The sequence below is a fragment of the Etheostoma cragini genome, chromosome 9 (assembly GCF_013103735.1).
Source record: "Etheostoma cragini isolate CJK2018 chromosome 9, CSU_Ecrag_1.0, whole genome shotgun sequence".
Classification (NCBI taxonomy): domain Eukaryota; kingdom Metazoa; phylum Chordata; class Actinopteri; order Perciformes; family Percidae; genus Etheostoma; species Etheostoma cragini.
Window position 1 is genome coordinate 12,833,567 of NC_048415.1, and position 24,808 is coordinate 12,858,374.

Sequence of the window (24,808 nt, forward strand, 5' to 3'; positions counted from 1 at the left end):
AAAAAAGAAAAGAAAAAAGTTTTCTAATGGGCTCCTATGTGCCTTGTTGCCAGAGTGATGCCCTGTCCCATGGTGAATGTGCTAATGGTTCATGGGAGTGAAAGGACTGAGTTTAGCCCAACAGTGTAAACACACACACAAAAGGGAGCCGTTAGTAGTGTGAAACGCATGCCTGGGCGCACAGGTAGGCATTAGGTTTCACCCTACACAGCCCCAGCACTGTATCCATGACAGGGAGGAGGCCATTTGCTTTTGTAGCAAAAAGAGAGCAAAAACAAACAATCAAACAGCCTAGTACTAGAGGGACAGGTACAGATGAGGTGGGGAGACAGGAATTTGTTGAGATGTAAGCGAGAGGGAGGGGTGAGGAGGGAAGGGGTGAGGGAGATAAGGCTGTTTGTGGTCAGTCACAGCAGAGAGAAATGACCATTTGCTTGGTAGTGTTTCTTTATTTGTTTGGCTAGGGCGCGGGGGTGGAGAGAGTCACAAAACATCAGTGAAAGAGAAGTACTGTTACATTTGAACCTCTGCTGAACTAGAAGTGAAACGCCTGTGGGAGGACATTCTACTTAAAAAAAACACTATAATGTTACTAATAAAAATGTGGACGTTCTTAAATTACTAAATTACTGAAACAACATCCCTATATGACCAAACAAGACATCATTTACATCCACTTCTATTATAAAATATTTTTTCCATTTATTACTCAGACACAAACCAAGCTAATGCAAACTAATGTGACCTTAGCAGGATGAAAAGCTTTTTGGCTAATGCTCATCAAGCTATTACTATGGATATCTTTTGTATTTACTGTCAGTGAATTCATAATTTCCGCCTTGTAGTTGCAGAGTTTTAATGCAGTGTCAATTTACAGTAGGTCAGTTCCTGGTGCAACTCTTCCGTCAATTTTTTTTTTTATGTTGGGCGGATTCAAATTTTCAATGTGTGGAAAGTTTTGTTCTACAATAGAGTGAATCTTTGGAAATGACAAGTCTCAGCACAAATAGGTATATACATATGTTCTTTGTAATGGATGCAGAAAATATAATTTGACACAACACTGATAAGGTTAGCAATCACGAGGAGATGGACATGATGGACGTTATCTGATTGTTGACAGCACTGGTCCCAGCTCTCCCTGCCAGGGAAATGGTTAGCATTAAGTAGCCATTAAGGGATTTCCCTTCTCACAATTATTATTATTAGCATTACTATTGACCTTTTGGAGTTATTTTGGTTGGTTATGTAGCATTTCACAGCTTAAAGTGTGTCACATTTCTGCTGTGGCATGTAAATGCAACATTAATGTCTTGTGGCAAGACTGTGGCAGGATGAAGTTTCCTGTGAAATCACACAGGGACAGAGCTCACCACGTGGAATACATTTCCTCCCTGAACTGACCATCTCTCTTGGTGTGCTCCACAGGTGAGAGGATCAATGATGAGCATCTGTGAGACCAGTTGACTTGGACTTTTGTAATCAGAACCTTTTTAGTCACAACACAAACCTGCCACAAACAATCAACACTGGGCGCCATGGCTTGCTCCCTGCGGAAACTTCACACCTTCTGCTGGTTTCTCATCACACTAGCACAAGTGCACTCCACAGAGGGTAAGTACAAATGAAACAGTTGTCTTTGTTTTCTCTAAAAACTGATTCATTCTCATGTCAGTATTTTAATAGCATATTTTGAATGAGTGCTGTCTCAATGACAGCCGGAGCCAGGAAACAGTTTTCACTCTTGTCTGATTCAAGAATGAAACATGAGCAGTGACGCTGTGACTTAAGCCACCGCTACTCCTCTGAGCTCAGGCAGTGATTGTGTAAGAAATGCAGCTCTGAGGACAGTGGGCACAGGCGGATGGGGGATAATCTTGAGTGGTTTCATTAGTTGGTAAATTGTGATTTGTCTGAGATTTTCTGCTTGAGAGCGTCTGTTGTTCCCAGTGGCATCAGAGCTGGATCCATTTGTAAATTCCCCGCTAAAAATGTTCTGTCACATGGCAGACACACACAAATTTCACACCTCAAACAATATAAAGCTTGAATGTGTTTTAATCATAGTGCATTTAGCTTTGATTAAATCACTCTCAGCTGTCTCGTAATTACAAGAATTTATCCATCCAAACCGTATCTCATAAACTGTATCCTGTATCCTCTTCTTGTTTCCCCTCTGCCCTCACCTTCCTCCCATTTCCCATCCCAACCGCACAGATCAGACCACAAACAGTTCATTACAAACAATATCCCCAAGTAAACACGCTTCATTAAACTGCGTCTACCCCTAATATCTTTTTAATGCATTTTTATAATTGAATTAAATGGGTTAGTGGAATGCTGTAAATAGTCTTAAGTTAGGTTCCTTTTCCACTTGTTTTTACACATTTGAAGGAAGCAATACCCACAGCCAAGAATGAAACTGTAGCTATAGGGCTGTGTGACCTCCTTCTATACAATACATGTTCCATCCTCCACATTTTTACTCCATCAGTTCCACAAGTATACGTGACTGTGATCTGTATGCAGACTCTTTTCTTGCCCGTTTTTGTAACGTAAGATAAACTGGGAATGTGGAGTTTAAAAAAAAAGGGTATTTATCAGCAAGCAGGGTCTAACAAAAGATATTAATGAGTTGCATTACGGAAGGGGTAGGAGCCTGTGAAGGAGGAGCTGATCCATACTAGGGACTGAAAGACACAATATCTTGGCCTCTGCTACATCAATTTTACCTTCTTCTTTTTTCAAACAGTGTCAAGCTTCTCAACCTTATGGACATGAAATATGTGGAAACAAAATGCAGATTTTACCACACAACATTTCTGTATTGACTGATTTTTAAGACACATTTTAAGGTAGGGGAGGGAAGTGCCAGACATCTCCTTCTTTTAATTTGATCAGTATCCTTTCCTCTGACCTTACTTCCTTTTGTCCTACTGGTGTCCTCTGAGGATGTCACCATAGCAACCCACCAGAAAGGAGATGGTGTAATTTCTGAAGTAATAATGTTTTTTTGCTAAAAACTGTGATTCCCCGTTTGCAACGCATTGGCTCACATATCTTCCAAAATAATTTAATCAAGTCTGGTGGGGTTGAAGGGATTTGTCTATATCAGCGACAGAATAACAATTCACACCTAGCTCAGCCTCACGCTTTCTTCAAAGGCTTTGCCAAAGAGTGTTAGAATTACAGTGCGGCAGAATTGAGCAGAGCAAGGATTCTGTGTCAAGAAGTAGAAACGGCAAAGTTTGCAACATGCAAGACAGCGTTGCAAGTATATATCGGTAGAAAATACCTATATGTCTGTTACATTTTCTGATACTGAGGCACCCCACCTTATTGTGATCAACTTAACTGTTTTGAAATGGCCAAAGTTAAGTAGGTCATGGAGACTTTATGCAACAACCATTCAAGAGCAGTTGTGTGGTCTCCAGATGTTATCATTCACTTACTATGGGGCCTGTGGTGGTTGTGTCTGTGAGATTAAGGGTACATAAAGAGTTAGCCATGATGTAAACGCTGCGTTACACTGGCAGAACTTGTTTGAACAAGTCTGACACAGAGAATTTCTGTTCCCTCTTCTCCCTGAAACCACACTATTGTTTCACCTAAAAGCTTGAAATGTTTGAAGTACTTGAGATTTCTCAAGGGCAACAGGGAAGGGCACCTTTAAAAGTGGTCTTTTTATATCATGTGAAAAGAAAAGAGAAAAGACTTAAAGCCTTCATCTCAAAGTGAATGGAGTGAAATAGACAATCAAGGTGTTCTGAAATGTAATTATTGGAAGTAAAAGCCCAGGGCTTATTGTGAGACGGGACCTACAAGAACAGGATCCATCACCTCCCGGTGCTGTGCCACCGCCTATTTGCTCTGGTTAGCCTCTTTTTATAACCCTGAAAGCATATTTTTTATTATTATTTTAAACATTTCTGAAAATCGCCATTCCTTCTTTTCTTTTTTACACACTTTTCCTGCCCTCGTGTCACACTTAACTGTATTAGGGCATGCTGTTAGGGGACATGGAAAGCAGATTTGTATCTTGCAGGTAAATCCAATCACATAAAAATTTGTTGTTTGTGCATGTTATCTTAAAAAGAAAAACATCAAAATACCAACTGTCAATGTGTGAAGCTGCGGACAGTAGGCCTGTTCTTTTTGAAGTACTAATTTGTTGCAGAGTTGCTTCCATGGAAAATATTAGTACCCCACTGTGGCGCCACACTCCAGTTCCCTGACCACTTAATTTGGTAATTTAGATACTTTGAAAAGGCTGGCCCATAGCTAATTTGTTAAAAGAAACAAATAATTTCTTAGGTGATTACTATATGAAACACTTATTTGCCTATTAAGCTTGGTTTTTACAGCTTCCAATTTATTTCATATTGGAGACAGCTCTAAAACAGTTAAGGCTAAAGGGGCAAATCTATCCTTTTGTCTCGTGTGTCTTTTGTAAACAACTTCTATCGGTTTTCTCTTTCCACCTCACGCTTGATGTCATCCTGGTTGTTTGCGGCAGACTGTGGATTCTGGCTTCCCATGGAGCCAGGCAGGCGTGGGGTCTGTGTACAAAGGCCCACCATGCTGTCATGTCTCTTTCAACGCCAGCCAGGCTTGGCCAATAAGGAGATAAGGAGACAATGACTGGGAGAGCAAGCAGTGGCAAGGTGTAACCACAGCCCCTGGGTCTCCTCCCTACTGAGCACTTCAAATCCTCATTAGGATTTTCAGTAAAGGAAGGAGGGATTTTCTGGATTAGGGCTTTGTCACTGGTGGCTCCAGGTTGGTGTTTGTCATGCAAGAGCATAAGGGAGCTCTTGACATCTTGCCACCCTCCTCCCTCCACCCAAACACAGGCCCTTCCTTCACCTGGCTACTGAGGCATTTAAAAGATGTTCCACTAACCCAGAATGACTGAAGCTCATAATTATTAACTCACTGTCCTTGCCAAAGGTTTTTAACGCCATCCTAGTGGCCTATGTTAGGTGTCTGTGGGGTTGGGCTGCTGCATCAGCATTCTTTTTATTAGTTATTTATGCAGAGATAACCTTGAGAAGCATCATTAGTTTGTTGTGGGCTGTCGCCGTCCATAACTCATGCTGGGATCTCGGCCGTGACACCGATACGGCAGTTCAGACAGGAGACAAGGTGCCTTGTTTAAACTCCTCTTGCTCTCCTCCATGTTTTAGTTATAGCAGGGACACCGTATATAGTATTTGATGAGGCTACTTATCCCTTTACGTCTAACCTTTTTTGAAGGTTCCTGAGCGTTTTTGTTTTTTTTCTCTTGCAAAGATATGGCTATTTGTTAAATTAAGTCATGCAGACTTCTCATACAAAACAACAGGACTGTGTTGCTCAACATGGTGCTCAACCTCTAACATGGTCCTTAATTGGGTTTCAGACATGTCTGGGAGAGTAGTTCAGCGTGACTGAGCCTCAGACTTAGTGTGAAACCTACCTTCTCCCATCATTCTCGGTGCTGATCTTTGTGGATAATGGGCATTCACATGGATCTCACGAGGCCCTTGCTGGGTGGGATCTCAGGCAACCTAGATTAGTCATCTACCCACATGTCCCTGTCTGCCTTGTATTTTACCGTCATGCTCTGTCTCACTTTGTTGTTGCTCAGGTAAAACATGTGGGCCCCTAACAAGTATATCCCAAACAATCTACAAAATATGTTCTGATAACCCATTGAGTCTCTTCTCTGAATCACAAATACGGGAAAACTTATCAATCTCCAGTTCAGTGGTCTATAACAAAAGACGTTATTTTCATGGAACATTGATTGTGTTGTTCTTTGTTGGTTGTCTCTGATCGGGCTATGGCAGATACTAGCAGTATGTGGGCATCTTTGTATAATAGGCTTCAATTTGTCAGAGATATGCCTCCAGTTTTAAAGTTGTAGTTTGCTCCTATGTTCTATTTTTCTTCCTCATTGTGGAATGAAAAAGTGTCTTTTAAGTTGCTGCAGGATAAGATTTGAAAGGTTCTGATATATGTGGCGCAATTGTGGATTGAGAATCTAACCGTATCAAAATAGCAATACAAATAGCACAGGCTCTTTAGTTGTGTAATATTTTTATGTTGCTAGAGCCTGTGTAGTGGACATCAAGGACTGCAGACAGACCTCACGCAAGGACTGCTGATGAAGTCTAGAAGGGGCAGACGAGGAGAATGTTTTTGATTATCCAGCCTAGATGGTATTTCAAACAAGAACCAGCATGCGCACCTCGCGCCAGACGAATGAGGCAGCTCAGCTGGTCAAAGGGCAAATGTAGCTTGGTTTCCTGTTTGCTACTGTAATACTCTGGAATTTTAAGGTGATTAGACTGCAGCGTTCAGGTCACATAGAGTGCAGTATTGCAATATTTACTAGTTACCTAAATAGGCCTAAGCCTTTTCTGTGAATTAAACTAGAGACTGATGAGTCTGTTATGAATGAACTGTTACTGTGTGTACATAGTGTGAATGACATGTTTTTTTTTTATCAATGTGAGCAATTTAGTCCCTCTGCATCTGATTTAAGCAACAGGAGCCACCAAGGGATGAATACATTTAACTAGTCTTATGAGAGCAGCTATTTATACAAACCATTGAATCATGCATGTAAGTTTTCCACCCCATATCAGGTGAAATACCTTATGTAAACAACAATCTGCAGGTGTTCAAGGGGCATGTAATCACGTTTTCATTGTAAGCATGCTGTTGAATGGCATGTTCACTGAAGCACAGGAATGCGTGGTTATAGTTCAGATGTCATGCAATGAAAACTGATTGCAGAACTAGTAATGACAGATTCTGCTAAGAGAACATTATTTATCCAAAGGCTTAAGATTTCACAGATTTTACAGTTCACGCCCGAGAGTCAGATGCAAGCTACCCCTGCTTGCCCTTAGCAGAATCCTCTTTGTCCTCTTGCTTTCAGTCCTGATTTAGAGCAGCCGTAAATCCTGAAGAGGCTCCTGTAAACGAGGGGTGGTGAAACTATACCCATAAATAAAAAGGATTTAGAACCAGGCCCTTTTGAAGGAACTCTGAGTGCCCATTTATGAAGCTTGTTAACTTAAAGAGTTTCACTGGTACGTTCAGTATTTTCTTCTTTTGTTCAAACTTCTTATAGCCTTTTCTTTGTAGTGAAGATTGTCCAAAACCTGCTTGACCAAAGCCAGGATGCTAATATATGCTGTGAGTCAATAATAAAGTTGTTTTGGCTCATTAGGTCATTAGAGCGAAGAAGTCATTAAGTGCGGGTTTACTTGGCTATTAGACCCAACACACGTCATGTCAGCCCCTCTGTGCTCTGGTAGATCACTACGACTTGACCGCGTGTGGCTCGGCTTTTGACCTTCTGAGTCATAATGACCCCTGAGTGCGTCCATATGTCAAGGGTGTGGGCCTCTGCCCTTAAGCCCCCCCCCCCCCCCCCCCCCCCCCCCCCCCCCCCCAAGTGAATGATGGGCTGAAGAAAATAGTCACTAAAGACAGATTTCCCACGTGGAGAGGTTACAAATCAAACATTAAATGACATAAGTAATTTTTAATCAACCCCAGCGTTTACAATACTGACTCAGCCCAGCTGGACCATTGCCTCTCTTAATAGTTGCTCTTGTACCCTAATTTCCATCACACACATACACATAAACCAACAAGTCCCCAAATTGTTTTTAAATAGCCAACAAGCAATAATTAAGGCTGAGATGCATGAGAGACATCTGATAAATCCTTAAACGAGAACTTCAAAGTGCCCCTGCTGTGACACGTAAGGGCTGGAAACAGATGGAGGAGTGAAGCAGGCTTAGTCTGTGGACTAGATTGAAAGGAGGTTAATCCAAAACTGAGAGTTTTTAGTAAAAAAAATGTTGGGGGGGACCTTCTTTTGACTGTAATAACAATCAGTTCACTGAAGGAAAAACACAAAAAACGTATAAAATGGAAGGTCATCAAAATAATATTCAGCTCTAGATTATAATGAATAGCAGCCAATAAATCATTGATGAACTGAAACAAGAGTAAAATTCAATTTTCGCGTGGCCAACTTTAGCTTATGAGATTGAATCCTTGAACCGCAGGAAATCTTAAGATGATAGTCCCTTGATTAAAAAAAATCCTTTATCAAAATAAACAAATAAATCAATCAATATTGCTGTTTGCTTTGTGTTGCATTTGTCAGAGAAGTACCCTGTAGGTGTGCAGAATATGTGCATAAACTTGAGTGCTGAAGAGACAAAAGCCTTGGAGGCCAGTGTGAGTATAATAGCATTCTGCCACATAACAATCCACCTAACCAAGAAGACGGCAAGTCTGCTGTCTAGTCTGAAGAAAGCTGCACAAAGAATTCAGTTGGAGCAGGAGTCGTGTCATCAGGGCATGACTACCCGGTTGGTCAGGGAATTTAAATGCCAGGTGGGGGTCAGTTGAAGCACTAGCTGAATAATGTGGCACAAATGCATACACATGAGAGCTGAGTCTCGGGAAGAGGAACCACTGCTGTGGTCTGCTTGAGGAATTGCACTTTGGGAATGCAAACCAAGCAGATGGACCCTTCTCATTTGTGTGTGTACTGCCACTGGTGACCCACTGGGAAATGCTTCCTTACTGAATCAAGGAGCATCAAACGCTTCATTGGAGCAGAGAAGGAAGTCTATCAAATGTATCTGAGTCCATCTTTTTTCATTGTTTGTAATGGAAGCTGTGAACATACTATGGACCAAAAGGAAGAGCTGACAAGAACATTGCAAATCCAGTCTTAAATGTCTTTGGCAACCAAAAAAAATATGACTCACATCTGTGTCATGTTTAAACTCTGGATCATTTGATATCTTCTGATAAAAATGTCACTGATAAAGCTGAGTTATGAGGTCCAAAGAGCTCACTGCGGCTAAAAGGCGCCATGACTCGTAGCAGGGATTGCACTTTATCAATTCTCTTTGGTAACGACTCATAGGATCAGTCCACTACTAATTAAACAAACCACATTTAAAGAGTAGGCAGCCCACTTTCAATTTGCAGAATTTAAACTGTAGGGTTATATAATTTCTTAATTTAGTGCGGGTTTGAAAGATGCTCACTTTGTTAATTTTTGGAAAGGAACCAAATTTACCTTAACACTTATAACAAAATGAGCACAAAGCCTTGACCTATCCTTGAAAATGTGAAAGTATGTTGTAATTTAGGACTCAAATCGACCAGTGACCATTTGTTACAAACAGATTTTAATGTTTGATGGTGATTTCAGCCATTTCATTACCAGAATATGTCCTTTCTTTTTTGTGTGACCTAAAAAAAGCACTCCCCCAGTCTCTCTCTCACATACACAAATATACACACACACATACACACGCCGCCTAGCCCCAGGGCTATCAGATATTAGACAGTGAGATGACTTTGTGTGCTTGTGCGAGTGCAGTCAGCCGACATGTGCAGATGATATGAAGTCAATAATGCATTATGAAAAAAAAGTGGATTTATGACCTTGATGAGCCCCATAGAGCTTAATTAGACCTTAAGGTTGATTTACATACAAGTGTACATGGAATTTGATGAGGCTGTGTTTTCCTGCTGGTGCAGTGCATTTTCATTTTGTCTAGCGGCACCACTTGATGCCTTGTATTTGTTCAAGTTTTTCAGGATTAGAAAGAAAAAACATAAGTGTTTCTTTGCTACCAGACTTTTCTGGTGTCCATGTTTTTTTATTTTTTATGAACACAGTAAAATCAAGTACTAAGTTAAAGGATCATATTTCTTTTCTGTACGGTGATGGCATTTCCTGTGCAGTGTTATATGTCTACATGTGCTGGTTGAGGATGAGGAAAAGAGTGAAGGTTAAAAAAAAAAAAGTCTCTAACATGGTAAACAAGGCTTTAAGAAACTCTCTTTTATACCAAAAGGCTGGAATAAAATCTCCTTTTTTATGGCGTCTATTCAGAGAGAAATGACAAGATCTTTTTCAGTCATGTACCTATATCAAAGATGCTCCTGATAGCCCCCCTGCTGTTGCTATGGAAGTAGCGGAGATGTAAATGAACTGGAGTGAATTGGATGGTGGAGAATACAAATGAGGTTGGAATGCTCGTTCCCCTGCTGCTCTTTGCCTCTTCTCCCAATATCTCTCTCTCTCTGTTCCTGTCTCCCTCTCTCTGTGCAAGTTGGCTTTCGAAGACCTAACACAACTATTACTCTATATTTTGACACAATTTTTATTTATTTTTATTAATGGCTTCATATTAATTTTTCTTTAATAACATTTTTTTAAGCAAGACCTCTATGAATTTGTGCAACACCCTTTTTTTTCAGTCAGGCACTGTGCATTTTCCCGATGAATTGATGAAATAAGAACAGAAAAATCAATAGTTTTTCCCTACAGAATAACTTTTCCCCATACAGAATAACTCACTGATCATCTTAATACAAGCTAAGATGTCATGTCAGTGTAATCAGCACCACACAAGTCATAGTTTCAACATCAGTTGTCAAAGAGCTTAATAATCTACAGATGTTATGGGCTGAATTACAAAGGAGAAACAAACCTCTTCATAAATGACTGTTGTAGGCTGTTAGCCATGGCCAAAAAATTACATCAGCTTTCAACGCACAAAGTGGAAAAAAATGGAAACACAGTCTTCAGTTAAAGTTAAGAAATTCAAAAGAATAATATCTGTCAAACCAGTACTGCAATACTTTTTCAGAATGGCCACACAAGTCAGCAGTCTACCTTGTACCCTGCTGTTTTGCAGGATATATGCAATATTTTCTTTCTTCTCCTCCTCGGTGTGGACCCAACTTCTTAAGAATACATGCTGTTGTAAAGGATATCTCTGGATTATAGAATCAGCACTGTGGGAAGAGTCTTGACTTAAAGGTTTCTTTTCCTTTACAGACTTCCTTTGCCTGTACCATAGCGAGGCGGGGGTGGGGGTGGGGGGGTGTTGTGGCACAACCTGAAGGACTCGCGCTGCGTTTCCTGTGGCTCCAAGCTAATGCTATAGGCCACACTTTTCTTTCACCCTAAATCACCCCAGCAAGCGACCTTGTCGGCTCAGGAGTGCATAATAATGGCGGGCCAAACAGAGATGCTAGCTCATTTACAAGCAGCTGTTTAGCTCTTGTCAGAACAAAGGAAAATCTAAGGGTTGCGTTAATGGTAGTCGACAAGCATCGTCAGCGTCCCCGTTACATTTCTCATCAGCCCCCGACAGAAAAATTATCTGGTTTCACATCAAAATAATCTGGAGACCTCTTTTGTGCTCTGGCCACAATGATGGCAGCATAAGAGGCTGAATAGGCCTTTTGATCAGCCTCTGCTTTGCCCCTGGACTAACTCTGGAAGATGTGTAACTCAAGTTACAAAGTCATTTTAATATGAAAACCATTTACTGGAGGCAGGATAGTCCTGATGAAAAGCAGAATAGTTTTTTTGCTGCATAACCATCCCTAGGCAACAGTGAAGCACTTTTATTTAATTGAGAAAGACTCAAGTTTGTTTCCCTCATTAAACATACGGCTGTTTCAAAAGCTGCATTAAACTGTGTATACTCTACATGTTCTTTATGTCTGTAGTATGTATGTTTCTTTGTGGTTTGATCATGGTAATGGCTAGTTTCATGGGACTACATGGGAGAAGCTCCCAACCTACATGGCTCATGAAGATCCTAATTACTCCTCGTTTGTGTGAAATACGAAGACATTTTGTTCATTACCTCTGCTTCAGTGGCACTCATCTCCTACCAGATGGTCACTTTCCAATTGATTTGGCTCATCTGTGGAAAAAAATGAATTAAAATATTACAGCACCAAAGAGACGGCGTATAATGGGTCCACTTTACATATGGGAGTTTCTTTCAGTTCTTCAGCTGCAGATTCTGTATGGGCCTAATGTAACTGCAAAGGTTACATATGGTGGTAAATGCCAGTCTGGGAAGCCTTGAATAGAGGTTCCTCATTGGTGTAATAAAGTGTTATAACCCATGGAGATAGAGGTCCTGTGCACCAATCAATGTCAATTACGAGCATGTGATAACAGCATGTACAATAAACATGTGTCAAAAGGTTGAGTAATAATGTGCTCTAAAGAAACCTAACAGCTGCTTTCTAGTGGACAAAACAAAAATTGGCTCTAATTCTTATTGCATCGTGTAGGTTGTAAACTATGCAGTGTTTTTCTTTCAATGTAATTTTAGTCTGTGGGTGGAAAGAAAGAGAATGGACCTGACTACTTTGCTTTTGTGCAATGGCACTGCTCATTGCTTAGCTCAATGCTTTCTACATAGCAGATGAAGAGGGCTATAAATGCTTTTCTGGTGGTGGTGGTGAAAGTGGGTGGGGTGGGTGACCAGAATGCCTGATTAGTGTCAGAATGGCCATGACCAAGGATCTGACGAGTAATGTCTCCGATGCACCATGATACCAATGTCACAAGATGGAGTTTTCCTCATGATATTTTATTGACCACGTCTTGATCTTTTGATCCATGGCGTTTAATAATGCAGAGAATGTAAAACTCATTATTTTCTGGGTGTTTGATTGATACACATCTGTCTTTGGATGTACCATCACAGAGTGAAGGTACATCAAAGCTAATAAAAAAACATATTTTCAGGTGTCTGAAGTATGTACTACTTGCAATGAGGAGGATGCTGAGTTTCCCTTTGAGTCCGTGTGTATGTATGACACAACCTCAAACGAACACAAGTAAAAAAATCCTCTCAGTTGCAGGTATGGGGGTTCTGTTTTTGCACCCATGCACCAGGGGTGTGCTCTATGTGTGGTGTCATTTTGTTTGCTCAGCAGGCTTTTCTCAATGGTAGAAAGCTCAGAAGTAAAAAGGCTCCCTGAAACACGATATAGCAACAAGTGCTTCTATAAACTGTTGCGATCGTTCTCGGTGGGATTTTAGAACACTTATCAGGAAAAGTGCAAAGGAAAAGGATCATCCAGCACATGTTTATATTCTTGACATGGTTTATTGTTACCATATGGAATGAAAATAATTTTCATATCATGCATTCCCTAAATAATTATGCTAATGACCCCATGAGCGTGATACTGATTACTTTTCTGGCTCATCTGAATAATGAATTTACGTGGTTAACTGAGACAGTAAGCATTGAATTTTGTCTATGTTAGATTCACTGTGATCACATTATTCTGTTGTAATTGCAATGCAATACCGTGCCAGAACATGATCGATGGTGTTTTGGTGGCTTCATAATATCTCATTGGCAACTGAGAAAGAAGATTTATTTGAAGTAGTCATATAAATCCTCCATTTTACATTATAAATGATCTTGTACAAAAAGCAGATTTTGATTTGTCAGTATAGCAGTATCATCAAATCCTTTCTTTAGTCTGTTTTGACCAATGGATATATTTGTACATGAATGTTGCTGATGAAACAAAATGTTTTGGGTATTACAAAATATTTTCTGATCAATCGGCAAAATAAAATTGAATACTTGTACAAAACATCAGAGAAAACACCTAAATATTGCTGACTGAATTGTAGACATTGAAATAAGGACTTACATCTATTGTTTGCTGGACTATTGTGAGTCCCTGTATAGATTTGTCTGTCACTCATCTCCCCATGTACCAAAAATACCATCCAACACCAGGGTAAAAAGTAGTCCATCCTCGGGCCTAATCAATGGTGGAGAGAGGCTTTTTGGAGGTTGTTTACGAGGGTGCTTTTGGTTCCATGATGCACAAGCCCAGCTGGCGAATAAATTGAGCTAAGAGGATGGCAATTTTGTTTGATTTCCAGATATTTGAACACGAAAATGTACTTTATTACACAGTCTGTCATCAGCATGGTCGAGAAGTAGCTAGTGCATTTCAGTAGGAGTCTTCCAGTATTCTTGAGCATACATTTATCTCCTCATTGCTCCAGTCTCTGTTTTCCTACTTAAGCAGAGGGACTGCATCAGTTCTAAATCATAAAACCAGAAACTGAGATAGCAAATGCTCTACAGAGTTTCTGGTGTCCATGGGGGGTTGGCTGTGGATTGAGAGATTAAACTGGGAGGTCTCGCACATGGCCAAAGAACCAGTTCACTTCCAGCCACGAAATAAGCCATTGCAAGAAAATGTATCCCACCTAGCCATATTTAATGGCTATCCAATTGATCATGTAAGGTATATTTTTCCTCTATAGTAAGTCAAGCATGAATATGTTGATTTATTAGAAAGAAATTTAGTTTTTTTTAGAGTTGAAGATATTCGTATATGAATAATATATGCAATGGATGTGCCACCATCATAAATCTGCCATTTTCACGTCATGTTTTGAGAATAGAAATTGTGTAATGTGGCATGGACTGATGTTTTACACAATTCTTATAGCTACTACACATTGTATGGCTGACTTTTGATGGAGCTATGCTGAAGTGCACTGATATGAACTCAAGATTGGCTGTCAAGTGCTGTTCCTAACATGCCATGTTTTCATTTCCCCCCCACTTGGGCTTTTTCTCTCAAGCCAGCATCACTGATAAATTGTTTATCACCTTAAGCGTTTCTTTTTGACTCCAGCAAGAAAAGGGGCTGCAAAAAGGAAATATGGCTGAAACCTATCATAATTGAAAGCCTTTTTCATGCTTATTGGTCACATGAGAAAGTTTGCCGTCAAAAAGAGCATGTAGAGGAAAAAAGATCCATCCCTGATGATTGTATGCTCCCAAACAACTGAAGTATTATTATAGAGGTTAGATAGGCAAGCTGCCCTCCTCCATGCAGATATATCCTTTGTTTACCCCGAGCTCCTTCGAAGTCAAACTTTCCCGTGATTGGTGCACAAACGGAGGATCAGACAATACAAACTGGCATTTATCTTTCTTTGTAAAATACCACAGAAGTATTTGCTGGCGAGTGACACAATACAGAATGCGTATTTCTTGCCATTATAGCATAGCATTTAATCAGACAAAGATAATTATATTGGTAGTTTATTGATGAAGCATCCAATAGGATAACATCAACTTGGCCTTTCCAGGCCAATTTAGCAAAGCTGATGTCAGTGGCTTTAAGTTAACTATTGCCACACAAAGAACATCTCAGGATGACTCATGAAAAGAAAAAGTGCTTTGTAATTATAAACAACTCTGCTAATGGATCGATCCGACTTGTCCAGTTGCCAAACAAATTAGCGCATAAAAAGTAGGAATGACACTTTTTTTTGTTTCTTCTTTTTCCTGTGACTGTGAACTAAACCTCATTAGGGAAATAGAGTCTTTGGAAACACTAACAACAGCCATCAACCAAGTTGCAAGTTGAAACACCATTTTTGAAGAGGCTCAAAGAGGTAATAGAGTGAGCACTGCACGCAAGAAAGCTGTGGTTATTATTCAGTTCAGCCAGTAGTTTAGTCAAAGTCCATAGAGAGGCAGCTGGCAATATTTCTAAGCTCTACGCCATTCCTGTCTATACTTGTCATGTCACTCGGACCAAAAATATCCCCTATTGGGATGCTAAAGTCTATGTCTGTACTGTAGTTCACTTTACGTTTGCCATCAAAGAAAGCCACAGAATTGTTTTATTTTCTATTTTTCCTACCCCCACAATCTCCCTGACAGACGCACTCACTCACTCACTCACTCACTCACTCCCCCACTCACTCACTCCCCCCCCTCAGCCTCTCAAAAGCCCGCCCTTCAATTGTCAGTACTGCAAAGTGGATTAAATTACACTCATATTATACAGATGCTTGTTGTACTTTTTCATTTTTAATAGAAAAATGAGTCACCACTAGGTGCTATTAACATACTGTTACTATCCTGAAATAATACACAGGACAGCAATATGACAAAGAAAAAACAAAAAAGCATTACAAAATGAGTATCACTGTGCTTACTGTACATAGACCGTCATGAGGGGTTTCCATGCTCCTGACATTTTAGCTGACAAACTAGATTTTTATGACAATTATCGATTTTCTGCAAGACCGGTTAGGCATGGGGATGACATACTAACACCATTAGCCCACTGGTGCGGTTGAGATTTAAAATGTTCACTCAACATACTGATCTATGTCAGGATAGCAGTCCAATTCTCAGTTCAATATCCACATATCAACGTGATTCATCTTGCTAAACAGTTACAGACTTTTCAATAAAAAGGAATGCACATGAATTCTGCTTTTATGTATATCCAGCACGCCCAGCTCTGATAGCCTATGTTTTCTGCCTTTATACCGTCTTCCTCTGTGTCAGCTCAACTAGACATCTCCCTTCGATTTGAACTGAAATAGCTCTTTCTTTTCTCTTCTCCCTCAGGGTTTAGTCGAGCCGCCCTGCCATTTGGCTTAGTACGGAGAGAGCTGTCTTGTGAGGGTTACCCCATCGATCTGCGGTGTCCAGGAAGTGATGTCATAATGATCGAAAGTGCCAACTATGGCCGAACAGATGACAAGATCTGCGACGCTGACCCTTTCCAGATGGAGAACATCAACTGCTATCTTCCAGACGCCTACAAGATCATGTCACAAAGGTAAAACTGCAGACATCTCGGTGCACCAAAACACATGATTACAAAATTCAGTAGCTGCCAAAGTTACATGACTCTTAGAAAATAATTGACACGGCGCAATAGTAGCAGTGGCTTAGTTGCCCTGAACGACCGGATGAGTACCTCTGTCAACCATTACATTTTTTTTGGCTGCCCCTGTTGGTATCTTTTTTTCTTGTGCTTAAAAAAATCCTCTGCGACCCTTGTCTTTGGACTAAAACCTTCCACCAAGGAGAATAACACGGCTGCCGTCGGATTGATTTACTCCATCGAATGTAGCAAAAGTGAATCTGTGTGGAGCAAAATAAAGAAAAAAGCCTAAAAGTAACATGTTCGCATCAATAACCTACTGAAGAACTTGGGAGGAAAGCTGGGCTGGTAAATAGAAAAAAGCAGATTAAGAAAACTTAAGTAATAAGGATCAGAGAGCAAAGCAAAAAACTCACTATGAACACCAAATTTATATTACAAAATTTGAGAATAACAAATTAACCTTTCAGTGACATTCACAAAAACAAAGAGCTATTTTCAGTCTTTCCTGATTGGACATGACTGACAAACTGCAGATCTGATCCGGCTTGCAGGAGGTAATTCTTCTATCTATTGTAATTTAATCTGTTGAATACATTACCTTGCAAATGTGCATTCTAGATTAAGTATGCTAACATTAGACTATCACTGTTAGCTTTGCTTTGCCTTATTAGAAAAGCTGAGCCACTTACTCTTAGCAAAATCAATTTTGTGTGTGTGTGTGTGTGTGTGTGTGTGTGTGTGTGTGTGTGTGTGTGTGTGTGTGTTACAAAGTGGAAAAAACAAGTTTGTGTAAAATATGTGTGTCTAAAATATTTTTGGTATTATAAATCATTATAATACACCAACCGTACTCTCAAATTTGGCCACCAGAAACTAATGGCTGTGTGTCAGCTGCACGTACCTTCTGGCTTCTGATATAAAAAGTTTACTTATTGTGGTCATGTGGAAAGAATAGGTGGCAGTCTGCTATAGTTTTTATAGATTAGTAGATACAACTCAGAAGAATAAATTTTAGGCATTGTCTTGTTTAATGCAGAACATTTACAAAAAAAAAGAGTTTTATCAAACTTCAAATATTTGGATTGCAGATGCAGTGTCATACCTACATCTTGCCGTTCACTGCAAAATGTGTTTCCATCAGAGCGTTTCCCTGAGTACAATGACTCAATTACTGTGGATAAGTTTAAATTTTAAGTACTTTTACCCTTGCTCCCCTATATTTCAGTATTCAACTATTTTACTTTTTCCTACTAATAATTTAAAAGCTTTAGTTCTTTTTTGTATTTAGATTTTACTTACAAAGCGTTGGATCATTTTACAAAATACATTGCACTGTTAAAGATTAAACGACCGTGCAGTGTATAATATAATAATAATAAACTTGCTCCAGCTCAACCGACTACAGCATTAGTTGTAGTACAGCTTACATGTTAATACATTAATTATACAATGTAATATGATGTAGTAATTTTTTTTAAATTAGCACATTATTACTTTTAAATTTGATGATGATGTGGATAACACTTCTGTTCTTTGACTTATGTAAAATGTTGACTGCAGTACTTGATAGAGTACTTTTATCCTGTTGTATTACTGCTTTTACTCAAGTAAAAATGTGAATACTTCTTCCGCTACTGGCATTTCCTTAACTTTAAGATACTTCACCTTTGGTAAATCCTGTTGGTCAGATTAGGGTGAGGCCTGATTTACAGATTGATCACTGCCATAGACCACAGAGATGTTCCACATTGTAAAGCCACTGTCTCTGTAGCTATCATCCATGTGCAAAGACGGATGATTTATTGCGGAAAACAAACCCACGGAGGTGCATGGCACACATGCAGCTCAGTTGGGTTCTACTGGTAACACCGTATACATGAGACCAGTTGTCATATAGGTATGCCATGTGAGATGGTGCAGTGTACAGGATGGAATGACATATGAATGCCACAGAGAGAGAAATTGGATGGTATGAGACCGTCAGCAACTCTGGCAAGCCGCCTTGGGAAATTAAAAAAATAATGAAATAAAACAGTAGAGCCCTTGTATTCAGGGGGTTTATTGTCAAGCCCTGTTTGATGAAGTCAGATAGCTGACTCACATTGTGTGTCTTGAAAGGCTGCAGCCTGCCTGCTCCCCGCTTGTGGCCCTGTGTATAACGCTGCCCTCAGCCTCGCCCGTACAAGAACAGTCCACTGAAACACAAGTACTGACCCAGCAGGAGCCACCTCACGACAATCCAAAACAGTCTCGTAGAAACGCACTCCACCAGCGTCTGTAGAGGGCTCTGGTTCGTTCCTCATAGACATATCCTGAGAGTGCCAGAGGCCGTAGTTCAGATGTTATTTTAAATGTGTTTTTAGCATTTCAGTAACTGCTGAGCTATTGTACTCGGAGTAAAGAGAGAAATATGTGTGTTCCAAGAAAACGTTGTGTGATACAAAAGTCAGACGTGTGAGTTAAAAAAATCTAACAAAAAAGAACCTCACAAGAGCTCACATCTGATACCGCAGAAAGAAATCCAAAAGACAGCTACTGATTAAAAAAAAAAAACGTGATTGGCAGATATTTACATAAAGTTGCACACATCGATAATTTCTTTGTCAGTTCAAAAGTTTTTGTGCAATATGTCCCCAAATGTGAGATTGATGTGATTTTTTTTATGTGAATTTATAGATGTTAGATATTTTACATATACAATATATAGATATGTTATTTGGTCTATATCATAAAAGCCTTGTTTTTGTAATCAGTGCAGAAATTTCAAATGGTCCACTGTCATGGAAATATAATCTAGGACAGCTTGACAAATGTCCAAGATTGCATATGGGACTAATTAGTGATTTTTTTTTTCATAATCTCTTGTCCATTTATTCACAGAAATAGACTAAATAGGAAGCAAATGTAATGCCTCTACTGCCAAAAATAATTATCCTCAAACAAGAAATGTGGTAAACTTTTTTTGTGCTTGTTTGGAATGTCATGTTTGTCTCAGGGTCTGAGCTCTTCACTTCTCCACAATTCAAAACTCAGGGTCTTCTGCTGAGGCTAACCCAGCTGAAAATGTCCATATGTGAGGCAACCCACTGCACACATTATGTAAGGAGAAAAAAAGTATTTCCTCCTGTACAGTCCACTAAGAAAGGATTGAAGAGATACATTTATTTGTTGCCCTAATTAGCCTGTCCTACTAATTTAAGTGTGTGGGGAAAAATCACATTAGCACTTGGGAGGAAAACTGTGCTCACTTTTTAAACATCCGAAATTAACGTGATCCTGAAGTGTGGAGAATTGGATTGAGGCTTCACTGAGTTTGATAGATCCTGTTGGCACTCCAAGTTGTTTATATATCTGGCTGGCATATTATATTCATGAGCACAATGATTTTATAAAAATAGCCTTAGGATGGTTGTGGCTCAATTAGAACATTCAGCTGCAAGCAATTAGTTGACTTAAGTGGGTGATAATCTGTACAGGAATTTTTCATGTGGACACCTCCCCAGCAGATGTGAAACTGCATGGCAGTACAGTTTGAAATAATTGATGAATTGATAATAATATCCAGGAAGGTGATTTCTTTTTTTTCTTTTTTTTTTAATGTTCTTCAGGAATTTATTCCCTAATAATTACATTTCGTCATCTGCACTGATTATAATGACGATTGCAACCACAACACATTCTTACCACATCTTCTAGGTTAAAACTGTAATTTAAATTGCGTTTGAATAATACTTTGTAATGCATTTAGTTGTGCATGCACTAGTAACCATCTGGTGCTTACTTGCTATTGATTTCATTCTGACCACCAGTCCTTATCACAGTAGCTTGAGGAGTAGTAAAGATGACAATGACACATCTTGACCAATCATTGTCACAAAAAGAACATATTAAGATATTCAGTATGAATAAGTGGCTTACATCTATTGATTCGTCCTTGACTAATGAGCTTCATTCTAAGTATTTGATAACAAGGTCATCGATTGCTGTAACATAACATGGTTGCGCCCTGCCGTGCATGTGGATCATGGGTTTTGTAAAGAGCACATCATTGACAAGAAAGATCAAAGCAGATAGCTCTATAACAGACGATGCAAAATTCATTAGGGGTGGGATTAGAGGACAGCTAGTAAGTTAATAACTATCATTTCAAATGATCATCAACCTTTGGTAGTTAAAGGTTTTTATTTTGTAATGATCAGCTTGAATGCTTGACATTTTTTAAAAACATTAAGTTAATAGAGTTGTTAACATGTGATTTATAATGTTAAAATGACCCAGCAATATTAGCGCGGAATTGTCAATAAATGTGAGGCAGTTCTGGAGAGTAAATGATGCTGCTCACACTATTTATATCAGTGACAGGACTGCTTGCAAGGCTCTCCGAGGAGCTCCGTTGCTGCCGCCTGACAGCACTCTGCCTTGGTCTTCCTCTACAGAGTTAGTGTTTATTTAAAGCGCAGCAGATTAAGATTTCATAAAGATCCAGATTCAGCTTGGGGTGTACATGAGTTCATAAGCCACGAAACTGCTCTCTACTCAAGACTATGTTGGTGATGATGTGCCAGATGTAAAAGTGTATCAACTGTCATCAGTGGCTGTCATTAGCCAAACAGCTGCTTATAGCAGCAAATCCAAATGCCAAAAATAATTGCTATGAAACTATATAAATATTTTTTTTTTTTCACTTTTTAAAATGTGGGGAAATGGATTTTGTTAGGCTTACCAATAAGTATTTAATACCATGATATATTAATATGACTATAGAGTTGGACATCATGACAGTATATATTGTGAACAGTCAAACCATATTTGCCATAGCATTGTTGCTATCATTTGAACAATTCTGGATGTACTAGACCATTGTGGGCAAAGGCAATGTGCAGGACTGCTTTATGGTCACATTAATTTTTTGCATCAATGCGATGATTTCCCCAGATTTTTCAGATATTTAATTGACTGGATTTGCCCAAAACAGACACTTCTTTGTGGTTATTTGTATCTATAAAGTCATTGAAATTTCCAATATGTTTTATATTTCATGATATAAATCAATATCGTAATACAAAACATGTATCATGACATTTTTTAACCATATGTCCCACCCATATTAAACAATATTAATAGTATTAATATTGTAGGCCTATATCAGAGGCAATTTCTTTCACCAATGTTTGAAATAATACCCTTTTAAAACCTTGAATTTCAGATGAATCAAACATCCAAAATTGTTATTTAAATGTCTTCGATCCTGCCTGTCTTATAAAAAGGTCCCATACAGTATTCATCTTAAGTATTCAACCCCCTACGGAGTTTTCATGTTTGATTGTGTTCTAATTAGATTTGATTTGGCTTATTTTTTTTTACGTCTGCTCAACAGAAAATGATTCTTTCATGTCAAAGTGAAAACAGATCTCTAAAAACTTATCTGAATTCATTACAAATATAAAACGTAAAATATGTGTTTGCATAAGCTTTCACTCCTAATGGATGCACCTTTAGCAGCAATTACAGTCTTAAGTCCCCATGTCAGCTTTAGTCAGTTCTTCTTCATTCTTCTTCGCTAAACTGCTCAAGCTCTGTCCGGTTGCACAGGGATCATTAGTATCCAACCTTTTTTAGGTTCTTGATCTGGAATCTGTCCAGATCTGGAAGCCAGTCCAGGACAATAAAACTTTAGTTTTTAAGCCTTGTAGCTGTATACGTGGGTGTGGGAGCATTGCATTGTGCCGTATTCTAAAGGTCACATTTAGACCTGCAAAATGTCACAATAGTATTTCCATTGACTTTAGTGCATGGCAATGTACCTTTTGTTGCTTTAAAAATCAATAGGTGAGACGGACGGATGTGAGTCAGACAGCCTTCCTCCTGAGTCTGTAAGAGCCTGGAATCCCCCCGTTGAGCACCATTGGTAGCTCCAGTAAATATAGCATAAACACAAGCATATGACAGTAATTACAAGTTTCTGCGATGTCTTATCCGGATATTGGGTCAGACCTGAAGTTGAAAGCAGGAGGCTAATGGTTAATTTATAACAACCTATTTCCTGAAACACTATTGGGCCACCCCTTAAGGAAATGGTGTAAATATACTGATATTGGTGGTGATTATACATCCAGCATTTGTGTGTTTGTGTGTGTCCTGTTTGCAACAGATTATTTCTTTCGCTGTCAATTTGTGGCCCTGGAAATGATTTAATTTTTCAATGGCCTGTCTGCTATCAACAGGCTTGCCTCTTGAGAAAGATGTCTGCCTTGATAATTGTGCCATGAACCTCATCAGCATTTCAGATGAAATGGAGCTAGACGGGTCACTTTGAGTTTAAGAGACACTAATTTGATTGAAATTCAAACTGGGAGCATCAGGAAGTAGATTGTGCCTTTTCCGTAATGTGCTCCCCTCACTCATGTCGCTTTTCTCCTCCAGTTACACGTCGATTGTTTCTCTGCTGATGCTATTTTTTTATATTCTGAATTAGAAATGGCTGCTTAGGCTTCCTGAATGCTATGGAGTGTTGAGGGAAAGCAAATTGAGCAATGGGGGCAAAACAATTTAAGGATTCAGAAATTAAGGAGTCTAAACTGGCCGTGCCACATGAGCAGTGCATGACGTGTCACATCATGAACGATCCCCACGACTGTCTGCACTAGTTCAATTTAAAAGCAGTGCTTTCAAAGGTATAAAGACAAGACTACACTATTCTCAAGGGATTTTTTTGTAAAGTACCAACCTTTGCCTTGGTAGACCAAGCCTATTGCCTACTGAAGGATATATATTTTTTTTAATTCAGTAGATTCATGTTCATATTGGCCAATTCTTACCAAGATATAGCATTTTACAGAAATATAATACATATATGAGATATAAAAACTGGTGACACTGTTTTTAAATTCAGATTCCTCTAACATATCTTGTACCTGACATATCTGCTGATAACAATATATTTGTGATAAGCTAATACCAACCAGTGTGGCTGCATCACTAAATAATGTACATTTGTTCATTTTTGTTGAATGTAGGGCTGCACATATAGAGTAATTGTAAATTAAATATATTTCAAGTTTAAATGTACACAGGTTGGTCTGTCCAAGCATAGCTGATATGTACTCTGCAGCATTTAAAAAATAACATTGACTTTGTATTTGTTATTGGACATGCATTAGTAAAAAACTAATGACAGTCTTTTATGGTTTAGGCAGGCTTTAGACTTTAGTAGAGGCTTTAATAAATTTGTTAGTGGAAATAGAGTTTGTTGAATTCTACTAAAGTCAATTTAATATTCATTTAGCACATTATCTTCATGTCCAATTATTCCTCTGACATGCTTTATGATGGCAGTGGAAGAGGTTAAATTGCATTGTGGATTCATGGTATCAGGAGTGCTATCACTTACACCTTGTTGGCATCTTATCGCACCCTTTCCCCCTGTCAGCAGGGAGTGCTCATTTTTAAAGGAGATTTGCATCAAATCTAAGAAGCATTTTCTGTGACACTCTAATTGTACTGATATCTGCCTTTCCCAAAAGGTCAGAGATGTGATGGGATTACATTTGGGATACTTCAGCGTGATTAACTGGCTGGTAGAGGAAATGTAGGTAATCAGAGCATAAAGTAGCTCCATCCTGCCCTTATTTAAAATAAAATAAAAAAATAGGCCATTTGAAACTGAAAAATCTGACTGTTGTTTATTTTTTAAATAAATGAATCGTAAAGCAATTGACGGATAAATATAGCTTTAGGATTTTAGCCAATTTAGAATTTGAAACTCTAGTTAAATTCAAAGTGTAGAGTTCTGGAAACCATAGCTGTTTTTGTTGCTTTTTAAACTGGACAACCCTTTACCATTTCATACCACAGATGAGTTAAACATAGTTGTACGAGTTTGGAAAAATAACTAAATATTTTATTGATTTTAGCCAATACAGAAAAATTCCCACACAACTGTGTAATGTCGCTCCTAAAAAAGGCAACTTGCCTCATTACTTTATATGGATCCCCTTTCCAACTGGCTAATTATTCTTTCTATTGCTTTACAAGATAAAATAAATTAGCACTGTTTCCACTTTTTCTTCAGTAAAATTCTGTTAAGCAGTCTAGGTATTTATAGAGATAGAATGTTTCACTCTGGAGGAAAGTGGAGAAAAGCTTCCTTTGACTTAATATTCATTATGTACATGATTAATTACTATGTAGCCTCAGACTATCAAAAGATAGTCAGAGATATCATATTTTACATGTATTTAATTAGTGTGCACTTTGAGACCTGTGCTCTGGCAGG

General features: G+C 38.9%; 1 protein-coding gene across 50 annotated transcripts in view; it reads left to right on the forward strand.

Annotated features, from left to right (window-relative positions):
- adgrl2a (adhesion G protein-coupled receptor L2a) overlaps positions 1 to 24,808 on the forward strand; it is an 89,350-nt gene that overhangs the window by 17,987 nt on the left and 46,555 nt on the right. For 49 of the 50 annotated variants that reach the window (XM_034881813.1, XM_034881817.1, XM_034881829.1 and 46 more), the window contains exons 2-3: positions 1,429 to 1,614; positions 16,269 to 16,482. In XM_034881813.1, the coding sequence (XP_034737704.1) occupies positions 1,539 to 1,614; positions 16,269 to 16,482 (290 nt within the window). In that variant the 5' untranslated portion in view covers positions 1,429 to 1,538. Of the gene's footprint in view, positions 1 to 1,428; positions 1,615 to 16,268; positions 16,483 to 24,808 lie in introns of those variants that run through there. The other variant, XM_034881825.1, reaches the window with a different exon arrangement.